Raw genomic sequence first — 21,612 nt, 5'->3', positions numbered from 1 at the left:
GGGAAGGAAGCTCAAGGACTTTGGGGCCCAGATAGTTTTCTCACTCATTCTTCCAGTACTTAAAAGAGGATTAGAAAGAGAAAGTAAAATACTCTGGGGGAATGACTGGCTACCAAGGTGGTGCTGATGCAAGAGATTTGGATTCTGGGACCACCTTGAAGATGGACTGCAAGCAAGTGCACCTCACAAGGGCTGGAAAGAATGTGTTTAGCTGCAGCATGGAGAACATAATCAGGAGAACTTTTAACTGAATCCTAAGGGGGATTCTATTCTAGTCTATTCCTAGGGTTTCCATGGTAAGAAATATTCAGAGGTGGTTTACCATTCCCTTCCTCTGAGTCTGGATGCATCTTAGTCTGGTGTCTCAGCTTTGACCATTCCAACTCGGGTGCCCCTACTAGGAGTCTAGCCTCTTGCTCTAGACTCCTGACAGCATTGCTCTCAGATTCTTCAACACTCTCAAACCCCCTCACCATGTTAAGGTGTGCATCCTAAAGGGGGATACCATACCAATGGCATACTAACAGAGGGATGGCATACCGATAGAGGGATGGCAAGCTTCATTCTTTACACATTAATGAAGATTCTACATAGGAAGCCCTTCCATGTAGGAAGAAACTGAAGGAACAAGTGGAGCCCCCCACCACAATATGTTACAGTGTACCCCATGTGTGTTACCAGAGATGTAGCTGAGGTGGATGGCAAAAATTAATAAAAGTTAGCATCAAAGACAGGAATCGCTGCTCAGATCTTGGTTTTACTTAATGTGCAATTTTCTGAAATGTTTTTAAACATTTAAAAAGTTCAGACAATATGCAAACAAGTCAATGGAGCATACAATTAAGTGCTTAATATGGCCTGGGGTAAGATATAAGGGCACAATTTAAGTAGACTCACCTCTGTCCTACAAAATTAACAGTGGACTACATTAAAGAGATGATGTAAGATACTCTTGTCTCAGCAATAGCCCTCCTACCTGCTGAGGGTGTATAACTGTGAACAACACTACAGGATTTTAGTGTAACCCCAATTTACAGTGTAGGAATAAAAGCAACAGATAACATTGCAGGGCTGTGAGCTACTCTTTGATTCAGCCTAACCTGCATGCTTCTTCTTCCATGGCGCTGCAAACCCCAACCCCCCAAAAGTCACAGAGGGACCCCCAAGCATGCCCAGGCGACCAGCAGGGAGGGGTGCAGCTAAAGGCCCCCTCTTTTTGTTTGCGGCTGTTTTTTTTTTAAAATCCCCTTTTTCTACTTGATGAACTTTTTCCCTGACAGCATGTTTCTTCTTCCATGGCGCTGCAAACCCCAACCCCCCAAAAGTCACAGAGGGACCCCCAAGCATGCCTGGGCAACCAGCAGGGAGGGGTGCAGCTAAAGGCCCCCTCTTTTTGTTTGCGGTTGTTGTTTTTATCCCCTTTTTCTACTTGATGAGCTTTTTCCCTGACAGCATGTTTCCTCTTCCATGGCGCTCCAAACCCCAAAAGTCACAGAGGGACCCCCAAGCATGCCCAGGCAACCAGCAGGGAGGGGTGCAGTTAAAGGCCCCCTCTTTTTGTTTGCGGTTGGGTTTTTTTTGCTGTTTGCTGTTTGGTTTTTTCAAAGTAGGACACCCAAGCAGCCATGGAATGAGGGTGGAGGGAGAAGCCTGCAATGCTGCAATGGGTTTTTTGCCTGGATGACACTAAACTAAGAGCAGAAAAGAGGAGAATAGCAGCCCCCAGTGTCCGCAGACTTTACCTGCAGGAGATTTTATTTTTTTTTTATTTTAAATAGGGGGGCACGGCAAGAAAAAAACCCGAATGCAGTTAATGCGAGCGCATGTGAACACCAAAAAAAAACAAAAACCTGCGAGGACGGACGTATATGAACCGTCCAAATCAATCCCGCTGCAAAAAGAAGCATTTAAAATGTGGATCCAGGGCCCCATGTAAACAGGGCCATGGTGAGGGGATTTGAGCAAAAGGAGATCGAAACACGGTTAGAACCCTAAATGCAACAATACAGCAACTAGCACGTAGGGACAAAGAGAACTATTACACTAGTTATTGTATGGAAAACAAAAAGGATAGAACAAGAGCCCTATTCCAAAAAATTAGAGAAATTAAAGGGAAATTTAAACTAAGAGTAGGGATGTTGAATAATCAACAGGGGAACACACCTATTGACCGAGATAAAATAAAAGGAAGATGGAAGCAATACACTGAAGAACTCTATAAAAGAGATGCAAGGATAACAAATTCATTCATGGAGGAACTGTATGATGAAGAACCTGAAATTTTAGACTGTGAGGTGAAATGCTCTTTAAATACTTGGAAGAAACAAATCACTAGGAACAGATGGCATGCCAATAGAGTAGCTACAAGCTACTAAATCTGTCCAAATTTTGACAAAATATTGTCAAGAAATATGGAAAACTAAACAATGGCCCACAGACTGGAAGTGTTGAATATATATCCCAATTCCAAAGAAAGGGGATCCAGGGAATGCAGTTGCCTTAATATCCCATGCAAGTAAAGTAATGCTCAAGATTCTACAACAAAGGCTCTTACCATATATGGAGCGAGAAATGCCAGATGTTCAAGCTGGATTCAGAAAGGGAAGAAGTACCAGAGATCATATTGTAAACATACGTTAGATAATGGAATGGACTAAGGAATTTCAGAAGAAAACTCACAAACTCATTTCTTATAACAATGTTAACATGTTTCACACTGAGAACTGGGTTAGTGCATGAACTCTGCTGCTACGGTGTGTTTTAAAGTAGGCTATATCAAGCAATTTAGGCTGCAACCCTAAAAACCTACTTACAAAGTAGCAAGCCAGACTGAAGTAAATGGACTAACTTCTGAACAGCCATGAATGGGATCTAGCATTACTTCTATAAATGGTCTCATTAATTTCAACAAGTTTGAAATTAGCAGTGGTGTAACTAGATAACGTTAAGATTCTGGACAATGGTTTTATGGTGTCCCCCTTTTCAACGCTGAACTATATTATTTCACTTATGTCAAAATGCGGCAACCCAGTCCTACTGTGTTTGCCTCTCTCCTCCACCCCGCATGGGGCTCCGATCCGTCCTGTTAAGCCCCCAAGTCCTGTTCTGAGGACTTCTGTTTAGGTTTTAGACGTGTCTCCCTTCCTGATTCGATGCTGTGTTGAGCAAAACCGAGGGCCTCCTTCCTTTCTTGTCCAAACGCTTTCGGGAAATCATGCAGCATTTTCCGTTTTTGGCAAGGGGTAGAGGAATTCGTCCTTTCGATCCTAACGCCCAGTATTGAGCGAGCCACCAGTCGCCGTCACTTCTACGTTTGTCCGTTTGCCTCACTCAACACCCCGGAGTTCTTGCGTCAGCCTGTTTCAGACGTCCACGCGTTCCCGCTCTTTCCCTGCCTCTTTGCTTTTTTTTAAAAAAAGGTCATTCCTTTGATAAACATGACTGTAAATCAGGTTTTTTTTATATCTCACACAAATTGACATGCCATGTCGTTCCTTCTAATTTCGGAAGCCCCTCTGGTTCAAGAAAAAGCGGTTAATACTAACAATCGTCTGAGAATAGCATGTATATATATATATTTCTTACAGACTTTAACACACTATTGATAGACTAAATTAATGTAGATAATGTGAGTGAGATGACTCACGGATTCGGAGGAGGTAAGTGATTATCTTTCCGCATTTTTCAGGCTAGCCCCGTGTTTTTGTTGTGCATTCTTACTGCCACTCCTAATGCCAACTCCCTTTCATAAACTCAGTGGAAATTTCCTTATAATTCAACTGACATGCACAAGGATTTCACACCCCATTTTTCTCCTTTTTAGTGGGAATTGTGCATGTTTGTGTTTTTTTCAAAGGGCATTCCGTTATGTCGTTGGGCGGATAAAGACAAGGCAGTAATCTGTCACGTGCAATGTAATCCTACACGTGTCTACTCAGAAGTATACGTGAGTATAACATTGCAGCCTGAATTTTATGGTCAGCACTGCAGTTGCCACCGCTGTGAGACGCACAGGAGTTACACCCAATTTGTTTTCTGTTGCACATAGTGGAGCGTGGTAATCGGCGCTCCCGGATGCGTGTACCAGCACAAAGACAAGTGTTCTAAAACGACTTACATCTCTACACGGAAAACATCTACATACGAACGAAAAAGCATGTTACAGTTCAACTTGCTACGGAAAACCTGGACTAACGTGTCTCCCTCCCTCCCTCCTCTCCCGCCGCCCCCCCCCGGGGTGCAAGCCTGTCAAGAAGAGATATAATAACTGTTCCTTCACGAAGGGCGTCATTTGCCCGCCCAGCCTGGGTTAATTTAAGGCGTGGCAAACCTTCGCCTTCGTCACGAAGTTTCGATATCAAGCCTTGTTTCCCAACCTTAATTGCATCATTTCCCCTCATAAACCCTCATTGTGGGTTCAAGTTAACTCGGACTCAAGACAGCCTTGGTGCTTCAGTTTTAGCGAGGACTACCCAAGATTCGAATTTCTCTTCCACCACAAAACCTTCCTCTGAAGAGAAAAAAAAAAGGTGTCTCGCACTCTCTCTTCGCTAGACAGCACCCTTTTTGAGCAAAGGGTGGGTAAAGTTACGGTCCAATCCTATTCAGGTCTAACTCGGATATGAGCCCCATTCACTTCAATGGGGCATATACTGGGAAGCAAGTGCGCACAAAATTATTGCAGTAGTAGCAGGAATAGGGAGCAGTTAAGAATATGTTAAGAGAATTATTTCGGGTGCACACGTTGCGTAACCACACGAAAGAGTTAACGCGCGGCTCTTCTTTATTTCCCGTAAATGTAACGTCTTCACCGGCTCGGTCGTGGTAGGAACTAGAAACACACTGGGAACTTCACGGGAGAGGGGACAATTCTGCCCGCATACATACTCTCTCTCTCGGGGCGGGAAGGAAAGCAAACAAGCCTCGTGCCAGAGTCGGAAACCGTTACGACAAAGTCTCCGTTCTACTGGTCATTTAACAGTCGGAGGGGGCGGGGGGAGGGAAACAAGCGTGTCACGCACGTCTCCCGCTGCTGGTGACGTCACAAACAAACACACGCTCTTTGCCTCCCCCTTCGGCCCCTTTCGGTCAGTCCGCTGTCGGCGTTTCTCGCCTGCGAGCGTGCTCACCGCTGCTCAGTCACTTCGGTCCCCTCCCTTCTTTTCTCTCACCGTCCGCCCAGTTCCCGCTTCTCTTCTTTGCCCTGCCCGGGAAATTCCTTTAGCGCCACCTCTTCCCCCTTCGCTGTGCCCCGCCTTTCGCCCCATGTTCGGTCCGGACAAACTCTTGGGACAGCTGTCCAAGCTGGACAGATACGGGAATATGGCGTCCGTGGGGGATTTTAACCCGATCAGCGCCAGCGTCCCGGCTACCAGGGTGGAGGTGTCAGCATCCTGCAGGTGAGAAAAGAGGAGGTGGGATAGGACAGAGTGGTGGCAACGTGGATATTCGTCGTGGTGAAAGCCCACCGTTCTCTTGGTGGACGTGGAAATAGAAGGGTCGGAGTGGGGTGGCGTGCGTGAGAAAGAGGAATTACTGTTGTTTGAGGTGGCGTGTATTTGGGCGGACTAGCGCGTGTACGAAAAGGCATGATTTAGTCTCGTGTTGTTGCCCCCTTGGGAGGAGGGGGCGACAAGCGTGGTGATTGGGGGAGGTGAAATCCCGCCCTGCAGTGGTGCCCCCTGGATGTGGAATTCCCTGATCGCATATGGGGTAGGAACAGTGAGCATGACTCCCCTCCCTCACTGTTTGAAGAGGATCGGGCTTGGAAATAGCTATCAGGAACAACGTGGTTTTCTGTGGTGGCAAACAGATCGTTGGAACTGCTGGGATTTCCCTTCCCATTCCATCTCCATAACCCTGGATGTTGGTAGGGGTATGAAATCAATCTCCTCTACACAACATGGGGAAGAGAGTGGCTGTGTGTATTGCACACACATGTTCAAGGCAATTAACAGGAGTTGTGGGTTGTGAGCATAAGATCCATACCCTTGTAAACAGACCACCATAAAAATAGTCCACAAGAATTCCTCTTCTCCCAGGCATTTTAACATTTAATATATAATTATTTTAATATTTAACATCTTAACATCTTTACCAGTTTAATACTTTTTTAACAGTTAATATTTTAGTATTGAGTTTTGTACTCGTCTATGTGTTTAATTATGTTTTGGTTTTTGGTATAATTTTTCTGCATTTTTAGTTGTTTAATAATGTTTTAATTGTATTGGATGTTTATATGTTGTGAACCGCCCAGAGAGCTTCGGCTATGGGGCGGTATAAAAATCTAATAAATAAATAAATAATAATAAATAATATAAATAAAAGAATTTAAAAATCACTGATAGCAACAATAAAAGCAACAGAGCACCACTCTCATTTGCCATCCCTGTATGTGGGATGTAGAAAGGTATCGCATCTGGTTCTACTTGTATCGCCTTTCCCTCCTGCAAAAGGGTTAAATTTCTAAGTGCAACACACACCCTGTGAAGAAAAGTTGTGATTCAATTTTTCTCTGGGCAATGTGGTGAAGGAAAAAGGATATAAAAGGTCAATATCTCCCTTTATTGGATGTAGTAAGCTATAACTTCTTGTTCCACCTGAGGTTGTACTTGTATGGTGTAATATATCCTGTCATGCTAATGTTGGTATTGGACTTGTAGTGGGCGAAAAATTCCCTTGCATTCTAAACCAAAAATTCCTTTCTGTTGGTGTTGCTGTGTATGTAACTTGGGCAAAAAAATGCTGTGCTTCCCTCCCCCCACAATTACTTTTACCAGTGTTGCTTTTTGCAGTAGGAAAATAGTAGGAAATTGCTCTGTGTCTCTTCACCATAGCATTTCCTAGATGTGAGTGAAATGCTGAATTTTGGATTTGGATGGGATAAGAATTCCCATCTCTTTGTGGTGAATCAGTGTGGAAAATCCCTTTCCCTTTGAGAGTAAGGTGAACAGAATAAGCATCTGAAATACATATTCTGCTTCTGGTGACCCCCCCTTTCCCCCCATGCATAGGTAAAAAATTAGATCTCTTTTCTCCTAGGATCTGACTGAGAATAAAAAAGATGGACAAGGGATGCCATTACTTCCCTTGAGCTGGAGTGAATTGAGGAAGGTGATGGAGTTTTAGATGTTTTGTTTGCTTTTCTCCATACATTGCCCCCTTGACGATAGTGATTTATTTGCTGTGTCTTTGGATACTTTCAGACCTTGCTAAAGAGTCCTTCCTGGTCTTGTTTTGGTAATGGGTCAGCTGAGAATTTGTAAATCAAGGTAAAAGAAGGCTGACCACCCAGCTTTTTTTGTTGCTAACCCCCTGTCTGTTACAGAAAGAATAAACAAGGGGAAATGTTGACTGTCTTATCTCAGTGCAAACATGGAAAGAGTAATGTGTGCTCCTGGTTACTTCTCAAGACAGATTTCTTCATCACATTTATCCTGAAGAAATTTTGTGAGGGAGCAGGCTATTCAACTTGATTTCTCCACTCCCACCCACATCTATTTTATTAGTATTTATTATTTATTCAATTTGTTAGACGCTCATCTGGCTGAGTTCCCAGTCACTCTGAGCGACGTACAATACAGCATATAACACATCAAAAATATCAGAAACATCAAAAAAACTAACAGTATAACAATAAACAATATAATTATTGTTATTCTCTTGTCCTCAAAATCAGACATTATCCCTTTAAAATACTGCTTTTGTGATGGTGTTTCTAGCAAGGGGATAGTTGACACAAAACACCACTGACAGAGAAATTGAAACTGGTAATGCATATTATGAAGTCAGCATCCTTTTTCTTTTACTGTTGCCTTCTTTTTATTTTAATAGTAATTTTCACAGAGCTCTAACAAAGTATTGTAACTTATTTGTCATAGAACTCTTCTAATTGAAGAGAAAAAATGAATACGTAAATTATTCATGTTCAGAAACAAAATTATTTTTGTTTTGGCTTTGTTTCTTGATTATGGCTGGATGACAATTCATTTACATCTTCTGCACATTTTCAAAGGCTTTCATCAAGAAAATCATATGGAAACAAAATAGTTCTTACTTATTAAGGAATATTTTCTAGACTTAATAGCTTTTTTATTTTTGAAAGTTTAATAATAAAATAAGTATTTAAAATGCGAGTTTTGTGTATGTATTTGCAATACACAGGTATTTTTGTTATGTAATCAAAAAAATTTAGGGATCAGAGATGTTGACAAAACATGGTGTGATCCAGCTTTTACTGGTTCCCTGGAGTCAGAGTTGTCATGGAAGTCCCTCTGGTGAAAGGTAACAGCCAGTCTGTTTGCACTGTGGAGTACCCATTAAGTTACTCTTCATGGCACTGTAGATGTACATTTTCCTCTTAATGTTTTGGGGAAGTTTGTTCTTTTCTCTAAGGAGTGAGAGATGGCTACAATAGAGAAAGAACACTGTTGCTAATGCAGGACTGGAAATACTTGCATCTAGTGCTTCATTACTTAACAACTTAGACTTTTGAAACTAAACCTAGAACTTGGCAGCATTTGTTGAGCAGTTTGCAGAGATGACACACATTTGATGCAATTTCCTAAAAAGCCATCACTACAACCTACTGTGGAAGTCTAGGAATTTGAACTAATGTTTCAGCCCTAATAGGTTTACTGTGAGAAGTGCCGTTCTTTCTACTGAAAGTTTATTATACCAGCTACTAAGGGGACAATCCAACTTGTATTTGCATCAGGCTGGGGGAAATTGGATGTGGTGGACCCCTGGCTGAGCCAGCAGACTCCTGGCCCTGCCAGGCTCTGCTGGCAGAAGCCCCTTGTCCTGGCTGAGCCCTGCTGCTGCCGCCGGGGCCATTGTCAGCTCTTCACTGAGACAGCAGTGTCGGTGGGGGTGCAGGCAGGGCTAGAGATTCCTTGGTAATTGCCAGGCCATAACTCCTCAGCCAGCAGCTTGGCTATAAATCTGCCAGGCTAGCAAGGAGGAAGCAAGATAAGGGCAGAGGCCGTTCAAAGCTTACATGCCAAGCCAGAAATCCAGAAGAGACGTCAGTGAAGGTCCGGGTCTAGTTTGCCAAGACATCAGTCCAAGTCAAGATTCAGGGGATAGGAAGACACACAGTGGTCACACCTGACATTGTAGTCAGCAACAAGCTGAAGCCAAGGTTTGACTTAAGGAGCAGGTTTGTCAGCAGGTGTGAGCCATCAGCGTTTTGGCCTTAAGTAGACAGGCCTGCCCCTCTTCTGCCTGACCTTCTGCTGTCTACGTTCTGCAGGTGAGGGGGGAGTATCCTGTTCACTGCCTGCGTCTGGCTGAAGGGCTTCAGCTGTGTCTGGGGTGCTCTGCAGCTGAGGGGGAGAAGGAGCTGGGTTCTCAGGAGTTTCCTCCATTTCTCCTTCTGGGTCTGCTGCTGTTACTCCTGAGTCATCCTCATCTGATGAGTCCTCTGATGGGGCCATGACAGCCATGCTGGCTCAGATGGGGGGTCTACCAGGGATGGCATGCCTGGCAGATGGATAGCTGGGGAAGCTGGTGGAAGGCCTGAAAACAGGGTGTTCCGGGGGTGTGGCGGAGGAGGGACTGAGGGGGGACTTAGGCAAAATCCTGCTGACATTCGGGGCACTCCTACAGGTCCTGATCCAGGCAGATGTTCTGCCTCCAAAACGGTCGGTGTAGGAAAATAATTACAATAGTGATTACTAGGGATGGAGAAGAATATCCGCTAAATTGGATTTAGTACTGGATTATGACTGAATTCAACAGTCCACTATGTTTCTGGACTGGCACAGATTTTTTTGCGGCAGGCTGCAGCTGTAATCAGCATGGATTTTTTGTGGCAGGCCGTGGCTGTAATCAGCATGGATTTTTTTTATTCCCCACCCCAATTTTACATAATTATCTTCGTAATTTCCTCTAAGTTGATGCATGTGTAAGTGTGTAGGTGTGATAAATAGGAAAAAATAAACCATGTAGAACACAGTGAACATTTACATAAGCATTTATGTTAAAAATCCTGCAATTTTTTTTCACAACCAAAAAACAAACAATCAGCGGATTGAATCGGCAAGTGTCAGAGCAAGTGGGAACAAAAAAAGGGCAGATTGGGAATAAACGATGGACTATTGGAATACAAGCGGATCAGAACTAGGCAGTGAACTCCATCCCTAGTGCTTACTCAACAGTAGGGGTATTTGTTAGAGCCAGCTTTTGGTTTTCTGTTTGTGTGCACCGGTCCGATCTGAGCCAGTGTTTGGTGGCACCCAAAAGGTGAGTGGATGCCGCAGAGCTTTCCACCAGCTCCTCTTCCACTGGCTCCCCCTCCCACCAGCTTCCCATGTCTTGGATTGCCCTGTAAGCCAATGTGGAGTGCTTCAAAGAAAGATGGTGGTACAACAAATCAGCACAGGGCTGGGGGTGCCAAACCATTTATTGGATGTGATAAGTATTGCAGGATGGATGAAACCTGTTTTCACACTTTGTAGTCTATTTGTTAATTTTGTATTGGATATAGATGGATTTCAGTTCCCTTCCAGACCCTACAGTGCTATGATTCTAAATTTAAATAAATTACATCTTTAGAAGCAGGCTTTTTAGGGTACAGAAGAAATTTTTAAAGGGCATCAAATTCTGTTTGGGCAGCAAATGCAACCATGAAAACAGAATTGAAATGCAGGCTCTCTTGCCATTGGTATAAAAACTAATATGTTAGAGGCTAACTTTTACTGGCCTCAGATTCCCATAAAAATGTGAGGCTTTATGTTTAATATTTGTCTACTTGTGGTTTAATGCCAGTTTACTACCAAGGCTCATCCAAACCTGTGATCAGCAGTGGTGGGGCTTGATAGATTGGCATAGCCACCACCGCATCCACAACCCCATCACTTGTGTTGACTGGGGAGGGGGAAGGAAAAATGTCCCTTTATCATAGCAGTTCCCAGGCTGGCACAGTGAAGAGGCCTCAATTGGGTTTGTTGTCATGTGACAGCAGCAGGACTGGCTCAGCATCCAGCAGATCCTATTCTGGTTCCTCTCCACCCCCAAAATGCCTGTTTCTGGGGGGTTCCACTGGCTTGACAGTGGGGCTTCTCTGCTGATGATGAGGCCCAGGCAGGATCTTGGGGCTGGAAAGATCCCTGCCTGAATCACTGGAAGGATGCTGCAAATCAAACCACTGGGGTCACCAACCCGGGATCCTCAGATTGGTGGTCCTCATTTTTTAAAAAACAGGGATTTGATTTGATTTTATATTTATTTCTTGAACATAGTAGACAGTTCCTTCACTTATGGAGGTGCTTTTTTGAATATGTGTGTGTGACTATGTGTGTACGGGTGCTCAAGTATGCTCTGTGTATGTGCAATTGAGAGAGATGTACTTGGGCTGACAGAAAGGAAGAGGAAGGGCCAGCCTTTTGCCAGTTACAGACTCTCACTCTGAAGGTATCTAGTGACTTTCTTCTGTCATTGAGTTCACTGCACAGGCTCTCACCCTGTGCAGGAACTACACGTGCACCACACTCCCTCCCCACCATCAATCTCCTCTACATTGGTTTAATAGAAAAATAATAAAACTATTTTTTAAGAAAAGGTAATAGAAGGGGATAGCGCCCTTGCCCTCAGGACTCCCTAAGGGGCTCCCCAAGGAGCAAGCCCTTTTGGTGTCACCCCGCCGGCAGCAAACCTGCTGCCCAAGGGCAGCTGGGCTTTTATGCCTCCTGACTCAGCCAACAGCTGATGCAAGAGGCTTCAAAAAGCTGTGGACCCCCTCAATTGTTCATCATTCTGCTTCCAACAATGGCCAGCCAGTTGTGAGAAGCCCATGAACAAGGCATGAAGTCAACAAGCCTCAGGCACTGTTTGTTCCCCAGCAACTGGTATTCATAGATTCATAGAATGGAAGGGGCTTATAAGGCCTTCAAGTCCAACACCTTGCTCAATGCAGGAATCCAAATCAAAGCATTCCCGACATGACTGTCCAGCTGCCTTTTGAATGCCTCCAGTGTCGGTGAGACCACTAGGTTCCAGTGTCGTATTGTTCTAACGGTTAGGAAGTTTTTCCTGGTGTTCAGTTGAAATCTGGCTTCCTGCATCTTGAGCCCAGTATTCCATGTCCTGCACTCTGGGACGATCAAGAAGAGATCCCGGCCCTCCTCTGTGTGGCAACCTTTCATGTACTTGAAGAGTGCTATCATATCTCCCCTCAGTCTTCTCTTCTCCAGGTTAAACATGCCCAGTTCTTTCAGTCTCCCCTCATAGGGCTTTGTTTCCAGTCCCCTGATCATCCTTGTTGCCCTCCTCTGAACCCGTTCCAGTTTGTCTACATCCTTCTTGAAGTGAGGAGACCAGAACTGGACGCAGTACTCAAGATGAGGCCTAACCAGTGCTGAATAGAGGGGAACTAATACTTCACACGATTTGGAAACTATACTTCTGTTAATGCAGCCTAATATAGCATTTGCCTTTTTTGCAGCTATATTGCACTGTTGGCTCATATTCAGCTTGTTATCAACAACAATTCCAAGATCCTTCTCAAATGTCGTATTGCTGAGCCAGGTATCCCCCATCTTATAACTGTGCATTTAGTTTCTTTTTCCTAAGTGTAGAACTTTGCATTTATCCCTGTTGAATTTCATTCTGTTGTTTTCAGCCCAATGCTCCAGCCTATCAAGGTCCCTTGAATTTTGTTTCTGTCCTCCACAGTATTAGCTGTGCCCCCCAATTTTGTATCATCTGCAAATTTGATAAGCATGCTCTGTACCTCCTCATCCAAGTCATTAATAAAAATGTTGAAGAGCACTGGGCCCAGGACCGAGCCCTGTGGTACCCCACTCGTTACTTCCGCCTTGTTTGAGAAGGAACCATTGATAAGCACTCTTTGAGTACCATTCTGTAGCCAGCTGTGGCTCCACCTGATAATTGTTCCATCCAGCCCACATTTAGCTAGCTTGCTAATGGTGCACTTTGTCAAAAGCTTTGCTGAAGTTGAGTTATATTATGTCCACAGCATTCCCACAGCCTACAAGGGAGGTTACCTGATCAAAAAATTCAGTAGTAGTTCCTTTTAGGCATCATGATTTGCAACTGTTGATAGATCTATCCGTCATGTGTTTGTCTTGCATAAAGTATCTAAACCCATGGCTATCCCATGACACATCTTGTATTAGCAAATTTTGGGAATTAGTTATATATATATGTCAAGAATTACATTGTTTTGTCTGACCTCAATCTACTACTATTCCATTTCATTGGCTGACCCTAACATCTAGTATTATGAGTGGAAAAATATTTTAAGTGACAATTCTGTATACCTCTGCCATGTGCCATCCTCTTATCTTTTTTATAAACCAAATGACCCAAATGCTCTCACTTCTCTTTAGGCAAGACACTCAAATCTTTGATAATTTTAGTTGCACCCTTTCCAGGTTTACAGTGTCCTTTCTGAGAAGGGGCATCAAGAACTATACACAGTAATCCAATTGTGGCTGCCCCATAGATTCATATACAGTAGGGACCCGCTTCTCGGTGCCCCGCTTCTCGGCGTTCCACTAATACGGTGCCAGCGAGGCAATCAGCTGGAGCAGGGGCTGGAGTTCCCCACTCTACAGCTGATCTTGCCAGAGGAGGGGATCTTCTCCTCTTCCTGTGCGATTGCGCTACAGCTGATCCCGCTGGAGGAGAACATCAGCTGTAGCAGCTGATATCCTCCTCCTCTAGTGCGATCAGCGGGTTAGGTTCCAGACCCCCGCACTACATCGATCCACTTTTCGGCAGTTTCTGCTTTTCGGCGGGAGTCTGGAACCTAACCTGCCGTATGAGTGGGGCCCTACTGTAATAGCATTATAGTGTCAGCCATTTTATTTCCAGTCCTTTCCTGGTAATTTGTACAAAGAACGTTGTCTCTTTCACCACTTCAAACTTAGTTGGTGTTTACATTGAACTAGTCCAGATCCTAGTATATTGGTGGAGTGGTTGAGATTTTTGTTGGCGTTGCCCCAATATGCATTGTTCTACACTTTCTTTATATTGAACCTCATTTGTCATTTTTGGCCCATTTGCCAAGTTTGGGAGGTCCTTCTCAGATCTCTGTACAGTATGGGTTTTCACTCTCATGAATTATGGTATCATCTTGACTACCTCACTGTTCGAGATCTTTTATGAATGTTAAATAGCACCAGTCTCAATACTGACCTGATGGGATCCTACATCTCTTTGTGCAAATTGGCTGTTTACTCCTAACCTCTGATTTTTAGCTAGTTATTAATGCATGTCATGTTATCCCATGGCTGTTAAGTTTACTCAGGAATTTTGGCTGAGAAATTTTGTTATAAGCTTTTTGGAAATCCAAGTGTATATCTACTGGATCATCCCATCTACATGTTTGTTGACATTCCCAGAGTTCTAAAAGATTTATTAAGCTATTTTTTCTCTTTGCAGAAGCCTTTCTGATTTTACCTCATCAGGGTTTGTTCTTCTATATATTAAATGATTCTAGCTTTAATAAATTTTACTACCAATTTATAGACCCATGATTAGTCCAACAGCTGTTCAAATAATTTCCTAGCTTTCCTCCTGGATTCCCTTTTAAAAACCACTGTTCCATTGGCTTCCAATCTTTTTTTAATTAGAATTTGCATATTAGCAATTCAGCAGTTTCACTAATGAATTCTTTGTGAACTCTGAGGTGTATGTCATCTAGACTTAAGTTTTATTCTGTCAGGTATCCCTAGTATGTAATGAGTTTACGTCTCTATTTGATTTAATTCTGCAGATGTCCTTCCTCAGAAAAATGGTTTAGGAGCAGATATCTTCCATAGTAAAGATCAGTTCAAACTGCACATAATTCATTTTCTGCTGTCACCTTATCTTTAATCAGTTCCTTTTTGTTGTCTAAACTTCCAACCACCTCCCTGGCTAGCTTCCTGCTTGTGATGTATTTAAAGAAAAATTGTTTGTCTTAATTTTTTTTTTTTAGCAATAACACCATGTTGAACCAGAGAAACAAAAAGGCTGTGCCTACCCATTTTCTCCAAGAATGTGGATTTGGCAACAATTTTGGCTTGTTGAATATGAACCTAATGCCATTTCTGCATTGCAAGTTAACTTGCTTCTGTTTTGTGCAGTTGTGTCTTAATGTCACTCACAGAACATTTGCATTTGTTCTTTTGTTCCTTCTGGTACTCCTGCATTACAAGGGAGTGTGCCCTAGTTTGAAACATGGCATAGCATTCTACTCTGTTTATACTTTTAAGGAAACCTTATGTTCTCCAACATTTTGTTATAGAAAATAGTTGTCCTTTTCCAGGGCTGGTTCTAAAGGGCGGGCAGGTTGGGCACTGGCCCGAGGGCCCCGGAGCTACAGGAGCCCCTAAGGGGCCCTTGAGGGGCCCTCTGCTCCCCTTCCGTGATCCGTGCCCCCCCGCGCCCCCCACTTACCTGTCAGCCGGCTTTTTAGCGTTGCCCTTAATGAAGATGGCGGCCGCAGCTTCCCTAAGGTACTGAAGCCACTGCCGCCATCTTAGTTGATGGCAGAGATGTGTGCACGTAGCACACACGTGTGCCATCAACAAAGATGGCAGTGGAGGCTTCATTCCCGTTAGAGAAACCGCAGCCACCATCTTCATTAAGGGCAATGATAAAGACCAGACAGATAGGCGGGGCGCACACACTCGCGCGCACACCCACCCACCGGGGGGCCAGGGCAAGCTGATGCCCAAGGGCCCCCACATGCCTGGAGCCGGCCCTGTCCTTTTCAAGTCATCTGTTATGATAACACTCTTATTTTCACACCAGAGTTCACTTCCTAAGTGTCTCTATCTTCCCTTCTAATACATTGCTTGAAGACTTTTCTCTACCCATTCTATTTCTTTACTCGGCAGTAACGTGTCTTGTGCTCACCTGTTACTGTATGTGTGAAGTTGTCCATAAAACATGAATTGTTTTATAAAATTAAGAATGATTGATCTCATAGCGGATCTGGTTGTATTTTTAGAAAAGCTGCAACTAAAACACATTCAGCAACATTTAGTGTCAAGATAGAGATGGGAAGAGAGCTTTAGTGAACTTTTAAAAAGGCACCCTAAATGACAAAATAGAGATGATGATTTATTTAGGGTAAGTACCAAGAACATATGGTTTTTTTCTAATAAGTAGGGACAGTTGGAGCACTTTTTATTATTTTAGAATGTGATTTTTTTATTTTTAGAAAGGCATGTGTCCAGTGTCATTGCTCTGTTCACTGAAGAATTAAATTTATGGAAGGACCCATTATATGAGTGTAGTTCACCTTCCATGATCAGAATGATTACGCTGGCTGTGATTGTATGTAAATAGTCACACTCCTAGTAACTTATAGTGAGTAAGAATTCCCTTCAGGGCATCACACAGGAAAGCTTTTTTAAAAACAGTAGATTTTTCTTTGTTTTATGCCAAAAAATGACTAAAGTTGTGATGTTATGCATACTGTGGAGGAAAGTACACTGTACTGAATTCACAGAAACTTGGTTCATAATAAACATGCATAGGTTTGGGCTGCCCCATAGACATTTTGTGGGCTGGTATTTTTTACTGTTGATGTTTGCAAGACCATATTATAAATTATTATTGCCATTAAGAAGGAGTTCCAAGTATTATGCTAGCTGAAATTTGAGGATTAGAAATGGATGATATCACTTCAAATTGCAGAAATACATTTGTATTCTCTCATATATATTTTCCCCCATGAAGGACGTTAACATGTCAGATAGGTTAGGCTAAAACAGGAGTCATCAACCTTTTTGGATCAGCAGGCATATTGTGAATTTTAAGAAAGTCCAGTGGGTGCCAGTCACACAGTGTCTGCCGTGGTGGTGTGCATGACACAGCATGGCTGCTGTGGGGTCATAGGATAACACAAAATTAGAGAGAGTACAGTCATTGCTACTCCCCCTACCCCCGGGACAATCTCATGCTTGCTGTGGAAAGTCTCCTATGTCCTGCTGGTCCTGATTGTGGAGTTGACACAATATTGATTACACACACATGCACACATCACACAATGATGCTGTTGCTGTCTAATAACAATAGGGAGCATTCCCCAGTACCAGTAAAAATAGACAAGATGGTCATACTACATTCACACTCCTGCACACACAGCACATGCTCACATACTGACCACATACACACAGGCTTCTCTTTCTCTCTCTCACACACACACTTCACATATACATATCTACATATACATCTCTCACCCTCTCTCTGCCAAAGTGAAGCTCTCCCTCTCTCACACAGACCACCTACACACATACTTCTCTCTGTGTCTGTCTTGTGTGTGCACACGTGTGTGCGCAGGCACACACACACACACACCATCCCTTCCTCTCATAAAGACCACACATGCCCCTCATATACACAGGCCACACATACATCTCTCTATACCCAAGTGCATATCTTCCTCTTTCACACAGACCGCACATGTACAGTATCTCTTTCCACCCTCTCTACCCAAGTACATCCCTCTCAGTCACACACAGCACTCCCCATTTGGAAAAGCATTCCCATGATGAAGTATCTTGCATTTCCAAACAAAATAATTTTAAAAAATCCAATTCCTCCCCCCACCCCCCAAAATCCCCTCAAAATACACAAGGGTGTATATACAATGCATAAGGGTGTGTACACAATACACACTTTTGAACTGATTCTAAGGGAATTGAGAAAATTACATTAACATTGTGTGATGTCTTGTGAAACCTTAAACAAGATATGCATTTACATTTTTTCACAACAGAAATTATATTCAAACATGCATACTGATGCTGTAGCAATTTCCTTTTTTGTATACATTTTTAGCTGTCGCTTTTTTGTTGTATAGCAACTACTCTTTCTTGAATATATTATAAATAAAGTGCAAATTGTCACTTCTTCATAAAGTGAGACAATATATTTTATAGGGGGAGTAGGGGCCTATGTCTTAAACTGATGATCCGTTAACAGTTGTATATCCTTGCAAGGCTGCTGTCCTTTGTATATCTCTATTGCTCATAGCATGAGTGGAGCTTCTTTTTCCTCTCTTGCTCCTTGCAGTCCCCTACATGCCCCCAAAATCTTTTGGGGGCTTACAGGAGGCTGAAGGAGGAAGAAGAGAAACCAGAAGTCAGATTTCCATTGTGCAAGTGAGCAAAGATTATTAGATGTCACCCTCAGTTTAGGCTGACACTGTGGGAGTTTCTGATAAACTATGACTAAGTTGTCCCTCCCTTTTTAGTCCCTCAGGGGCACATTATATGTAATCACATATAACTTTTCCCTGACACATTTTTTAAGGAAAACCTACAGGAAACTGCAATGTTGAAGGAAGGAGAGACGGGGGAGGGATGGAATGTCATACAAATCTTTCCACTCAGAACATTTTTCTCCTCAAATGCTTCTCCAGCTGCTTATCTTCTTTCAGGGGAAAAGATACAGGTTCCTATTTTTTATGTGAGAAGAAAGATAGCATGTATGAGAGTGATTTTGAGCAGAAAAACAAGCTGTGGGGAAAATATTGAGCGGCATTTCACCTTTGAATGCTGTTAGTGGTCTGCTTAGAGATTGCATCTTCCTGCAGCAGCTTTTCCTTAAAAAGAAAAAAAGGGGGAAGAAGTTGCATACAGCTGTGTACAGTATGTAGTTTCACCTCTAGAGACTTACCTTGCTAGACGAAATTCATAAACCCTTTGTTTACATTTACTTGCATGATCAAACTGTGGTTTACAATTCTGGTTTAGAGGTCAAAGGACAAGCTGGGCCGGTACAATTGGTGCTTAAAATCCCAAAGGTGGCAGCACAGCATTTTAACCCCATCAATCACTTCACTTTGCACAGAGGACATCCTGTAGATACCATCTTATTAGGAGGTCTGTAATACCATATAGAAATTGGACCTTTAGTGTTTTGACACCTAGTCTTTGGAATTCTCTCCCATTATATATTAGGTGGGCACCATATCTGTTATCTTTTCGGTGCCAACTGAAGACATTCCTCTTTCAGGCCTTTTAAGTGGAACCTTTATCCCAGTCTGCATCTGTATTGGAACTATTTTTAACTGTTTTTATATGTGAAATTGTTTTTTAAATGTTTGTATTATATTTATATATGGAATTGTTTTTAACTTGTTTTATTTGTTTTATAATTGTATATTGTTGTAACCTACCTGCCCTTGGATATTGTGGTGGAGGGCGGGAAGCTGACAGGAGCTAAGGAGGGTCTGGTCAAGAACAAATCTTCCCCCTGGGATGAAGGTGAAAAGAATTATGAGCATTTAAATGGGGGAGGAGTAGAACTAAGCATTGAGAGTGCAGGGACACATGCAAGCAATTCAGAGAGGCCAAAATACCATAGGCAAAAACTCAAGTGCCAACGTCATTTGGAGAGAGACATTGTATATGTTTACATGCTAATGCTAGAAGCCTCTGAGCCAAGATGGGTGAGCTGGAATACTTGGTATTAGAAGACAGCATAGATATAACGGGCATAACGGAAACCTGATGTAATGGAGAAACTAGTGGGACACCATATCTGTGCATACAAACTATAGGAAGGACAGGGAAGGATTTAGTGTCACTTTATATGTCAAGGAGGACAGAGTCAAATAAGCAAGAAATCCCCAAAGGGGCAAACTCCCTCACAGAATCACTGAGGGTGGTGATACTGGGCCTCAAGAGTAATTTAGTTTGGGACATGTGCTATTGTCCCTCTGACCAAAATACCCAGGGTGCTTGTGAAATGAAGAATGAAATCAAAAAGAGAAAATGTTGAAATTGGTGACTTCAGTTACCCTAATATAGACTGGGTACATCCATATTGAAGCCATAACAAAGAGGTTAAATTTCAAGATACCTCAAATGACTGTGCCCTAGATCAGTTGGCCATGGAACTGACTAGAGGGGCAGTGACCCTGGATTTAATCTTAAATGGCACCCAGGACTTGGTGCAAGATATAAGTGTTGTTAAGCTGGGCTGTTGAGCTGATTGGGAACACTGAGCATAGTGCTGTCAAATCCAACATTTCAATTCAACATTTTCAAGAAAATCCAATGTCATTCACATTTGACTTCAAAAGAGGAAACTTTCCCAAAATTGAGGGGATTGGTAGAAAGGAAGTTGAAAGGCAAAATCAAGAGGGTCAAATCACTCCAAAATACTTGGGGGTTGCTTAAAACTACAATATTAGAAGCTCAGCTAGACTGTATACCAGAGTGGAACAAACAGGGCCAAGAGGATGCCTGTGTGCTTAATGAGCAGTCAAAGGACTTACTAGAGGCAAGGCTTCCTTCAGAAAATGGAAATATTGTCCAAATGAGGAGAACAAAAAGGATCACAGACTTTAATAAAAGAAATGCAGACAGACATTAAGGGATAGTTAAAAAAAAATGAGAAACACATTTGTAAAGACCAACAACAAACAGTTCTTAAAATACATTACTAGCAAGAGACCATCTAGGGAGGTGGTTGGATCTTTGGATGGCAACAGAGTCAAAGGTGTGCTAAGGAGGAAAAGAAGATTGCAGAGAAGCTGAATTAATTCTTTGCATCTGTCTTCACATCACAAGATATAGCGTAGGTCCTAACTTTCTCAGGAACAGAGTCTGAGGAGCTGAGGCAAATAGTGGAGACAAGAGGCAAAATCTTTTCAAAGTCTTGACAAACAAAAACCGACAAATCACAGGATCCAGATGGCATCTACACAAGAGTTCTTAAAGAACTCAAATGTGAAATTGCTGCTCTTTTAACAAAAATATGTAACTTGTCCCTAAGATTAGCTTCTGTACCTGAGGACTGAAAAGTAGCCCATATAACATCCATTTTTTTAAAAGGATCCAGTCTTGTTGAAGTTGAACCAGTAGTGCTTCTGCAAGAGTAAGTCCGCCCTTTCTAATCTTTCAGCTTTCTTTGAGAGTGTTGATAAGCATATAGATAAAGTTGATCCAGTTGACAATGTGTACTTAGACTTTCAAAAAGTGTTTGATAAAGTCCTTCAGCAAAGACTGCTGAGTGAGCTTAGCAGTCATGAGATAGGAAGACAGATCCTCTTATGGTTAAGAAGGAAGGAAGGAGATAATAGGAATAAATTCACACTTCTCCCAGAGGGATATCGAAAGTGGTATCCTGCAAATATTGGTTTTGGGACCTGTGCTTTTTAAATTGTTCATAAATTATCTAGACTTAGTGGTGAGCAGCGTGATAGCCAAGTTTCTGATGATACAAAATTATTCAGAGTGGTTAAAAGAAAAAGTGATTGTGAGGAGCACCTAAAGGATCACTCCAATCTGAGTGAATGGGAAGTAAAATGGCAAATACAATTCTGTGTAAGCCAAGTGTAAAGTGATGCACATTAGGGAGAAAAGTCCTAATTTCACAGATAAACTCATGGGGTCAGAACTGACAGTGGCTGAACAGGAATGAGACCTTGGGACCATAGTGGATATCTTAATGAAGATGTCAACCAGTATGAGACAGCTCTGAAAAAAGATGAATTCCATGCTAGGGATTATTAGGGAAGGGATTGAAAATTAAAGTATCACAATGCCTTTATACAAGCCTATGTACACTACACTTGGAATATTGTGAAGGATATTGTAGAGCTAGAAAAGGGGCAACCAAAACAATGAAAGGGTTGGA

General features: G+C 42.6%; 1 protein-coding gene across 2 annotated transcripts in view; it reads left to right on the top strand.

Annotated features, from left to right (window-relative positions):
* The first annotated feature begins 5,017 nt into the window (after nt 1–5,017).
* Nucleotides 5,018–21,612, top strand: part of CPNE8 (copine 8) — a 97,094-nt gene continuing 80,499 nt past the window's right edge. For both annotated transcript variants that reach the window (XM_061640312.1, XM_061640313.1), the window contains exon 1: nt 5,018–5,399. In XM_061640312.1, the coding sequence (XP_061496296.1) occupies nt 5,266–5,399 (134 nt within the window). In that variant the 5' untranslated portion in view covers nt 5,018–5,265. The remainder of the gene's footprint in view (nt 5,400–21,612) is intronic.

The sequence above is a fragment of the Rhineura floridana genome, chromosome 8 (genome assembly GCF_030035675.1).
Source record: "Rhineura floridana isolate rRhiFlo1 chromosome 8, rRhiFlo1.hap2, whole genome shotgun sequence".
Taxonomy (NCBI): Eukaryota; Metazoa; Chordata; class Lepidosauria; order Squamata; family Rhineuridae; genus Rhineura; species Rhineura floridana.
This window is presented reverse-complemented; position numbering and strand designations above follow the sequence as displayed.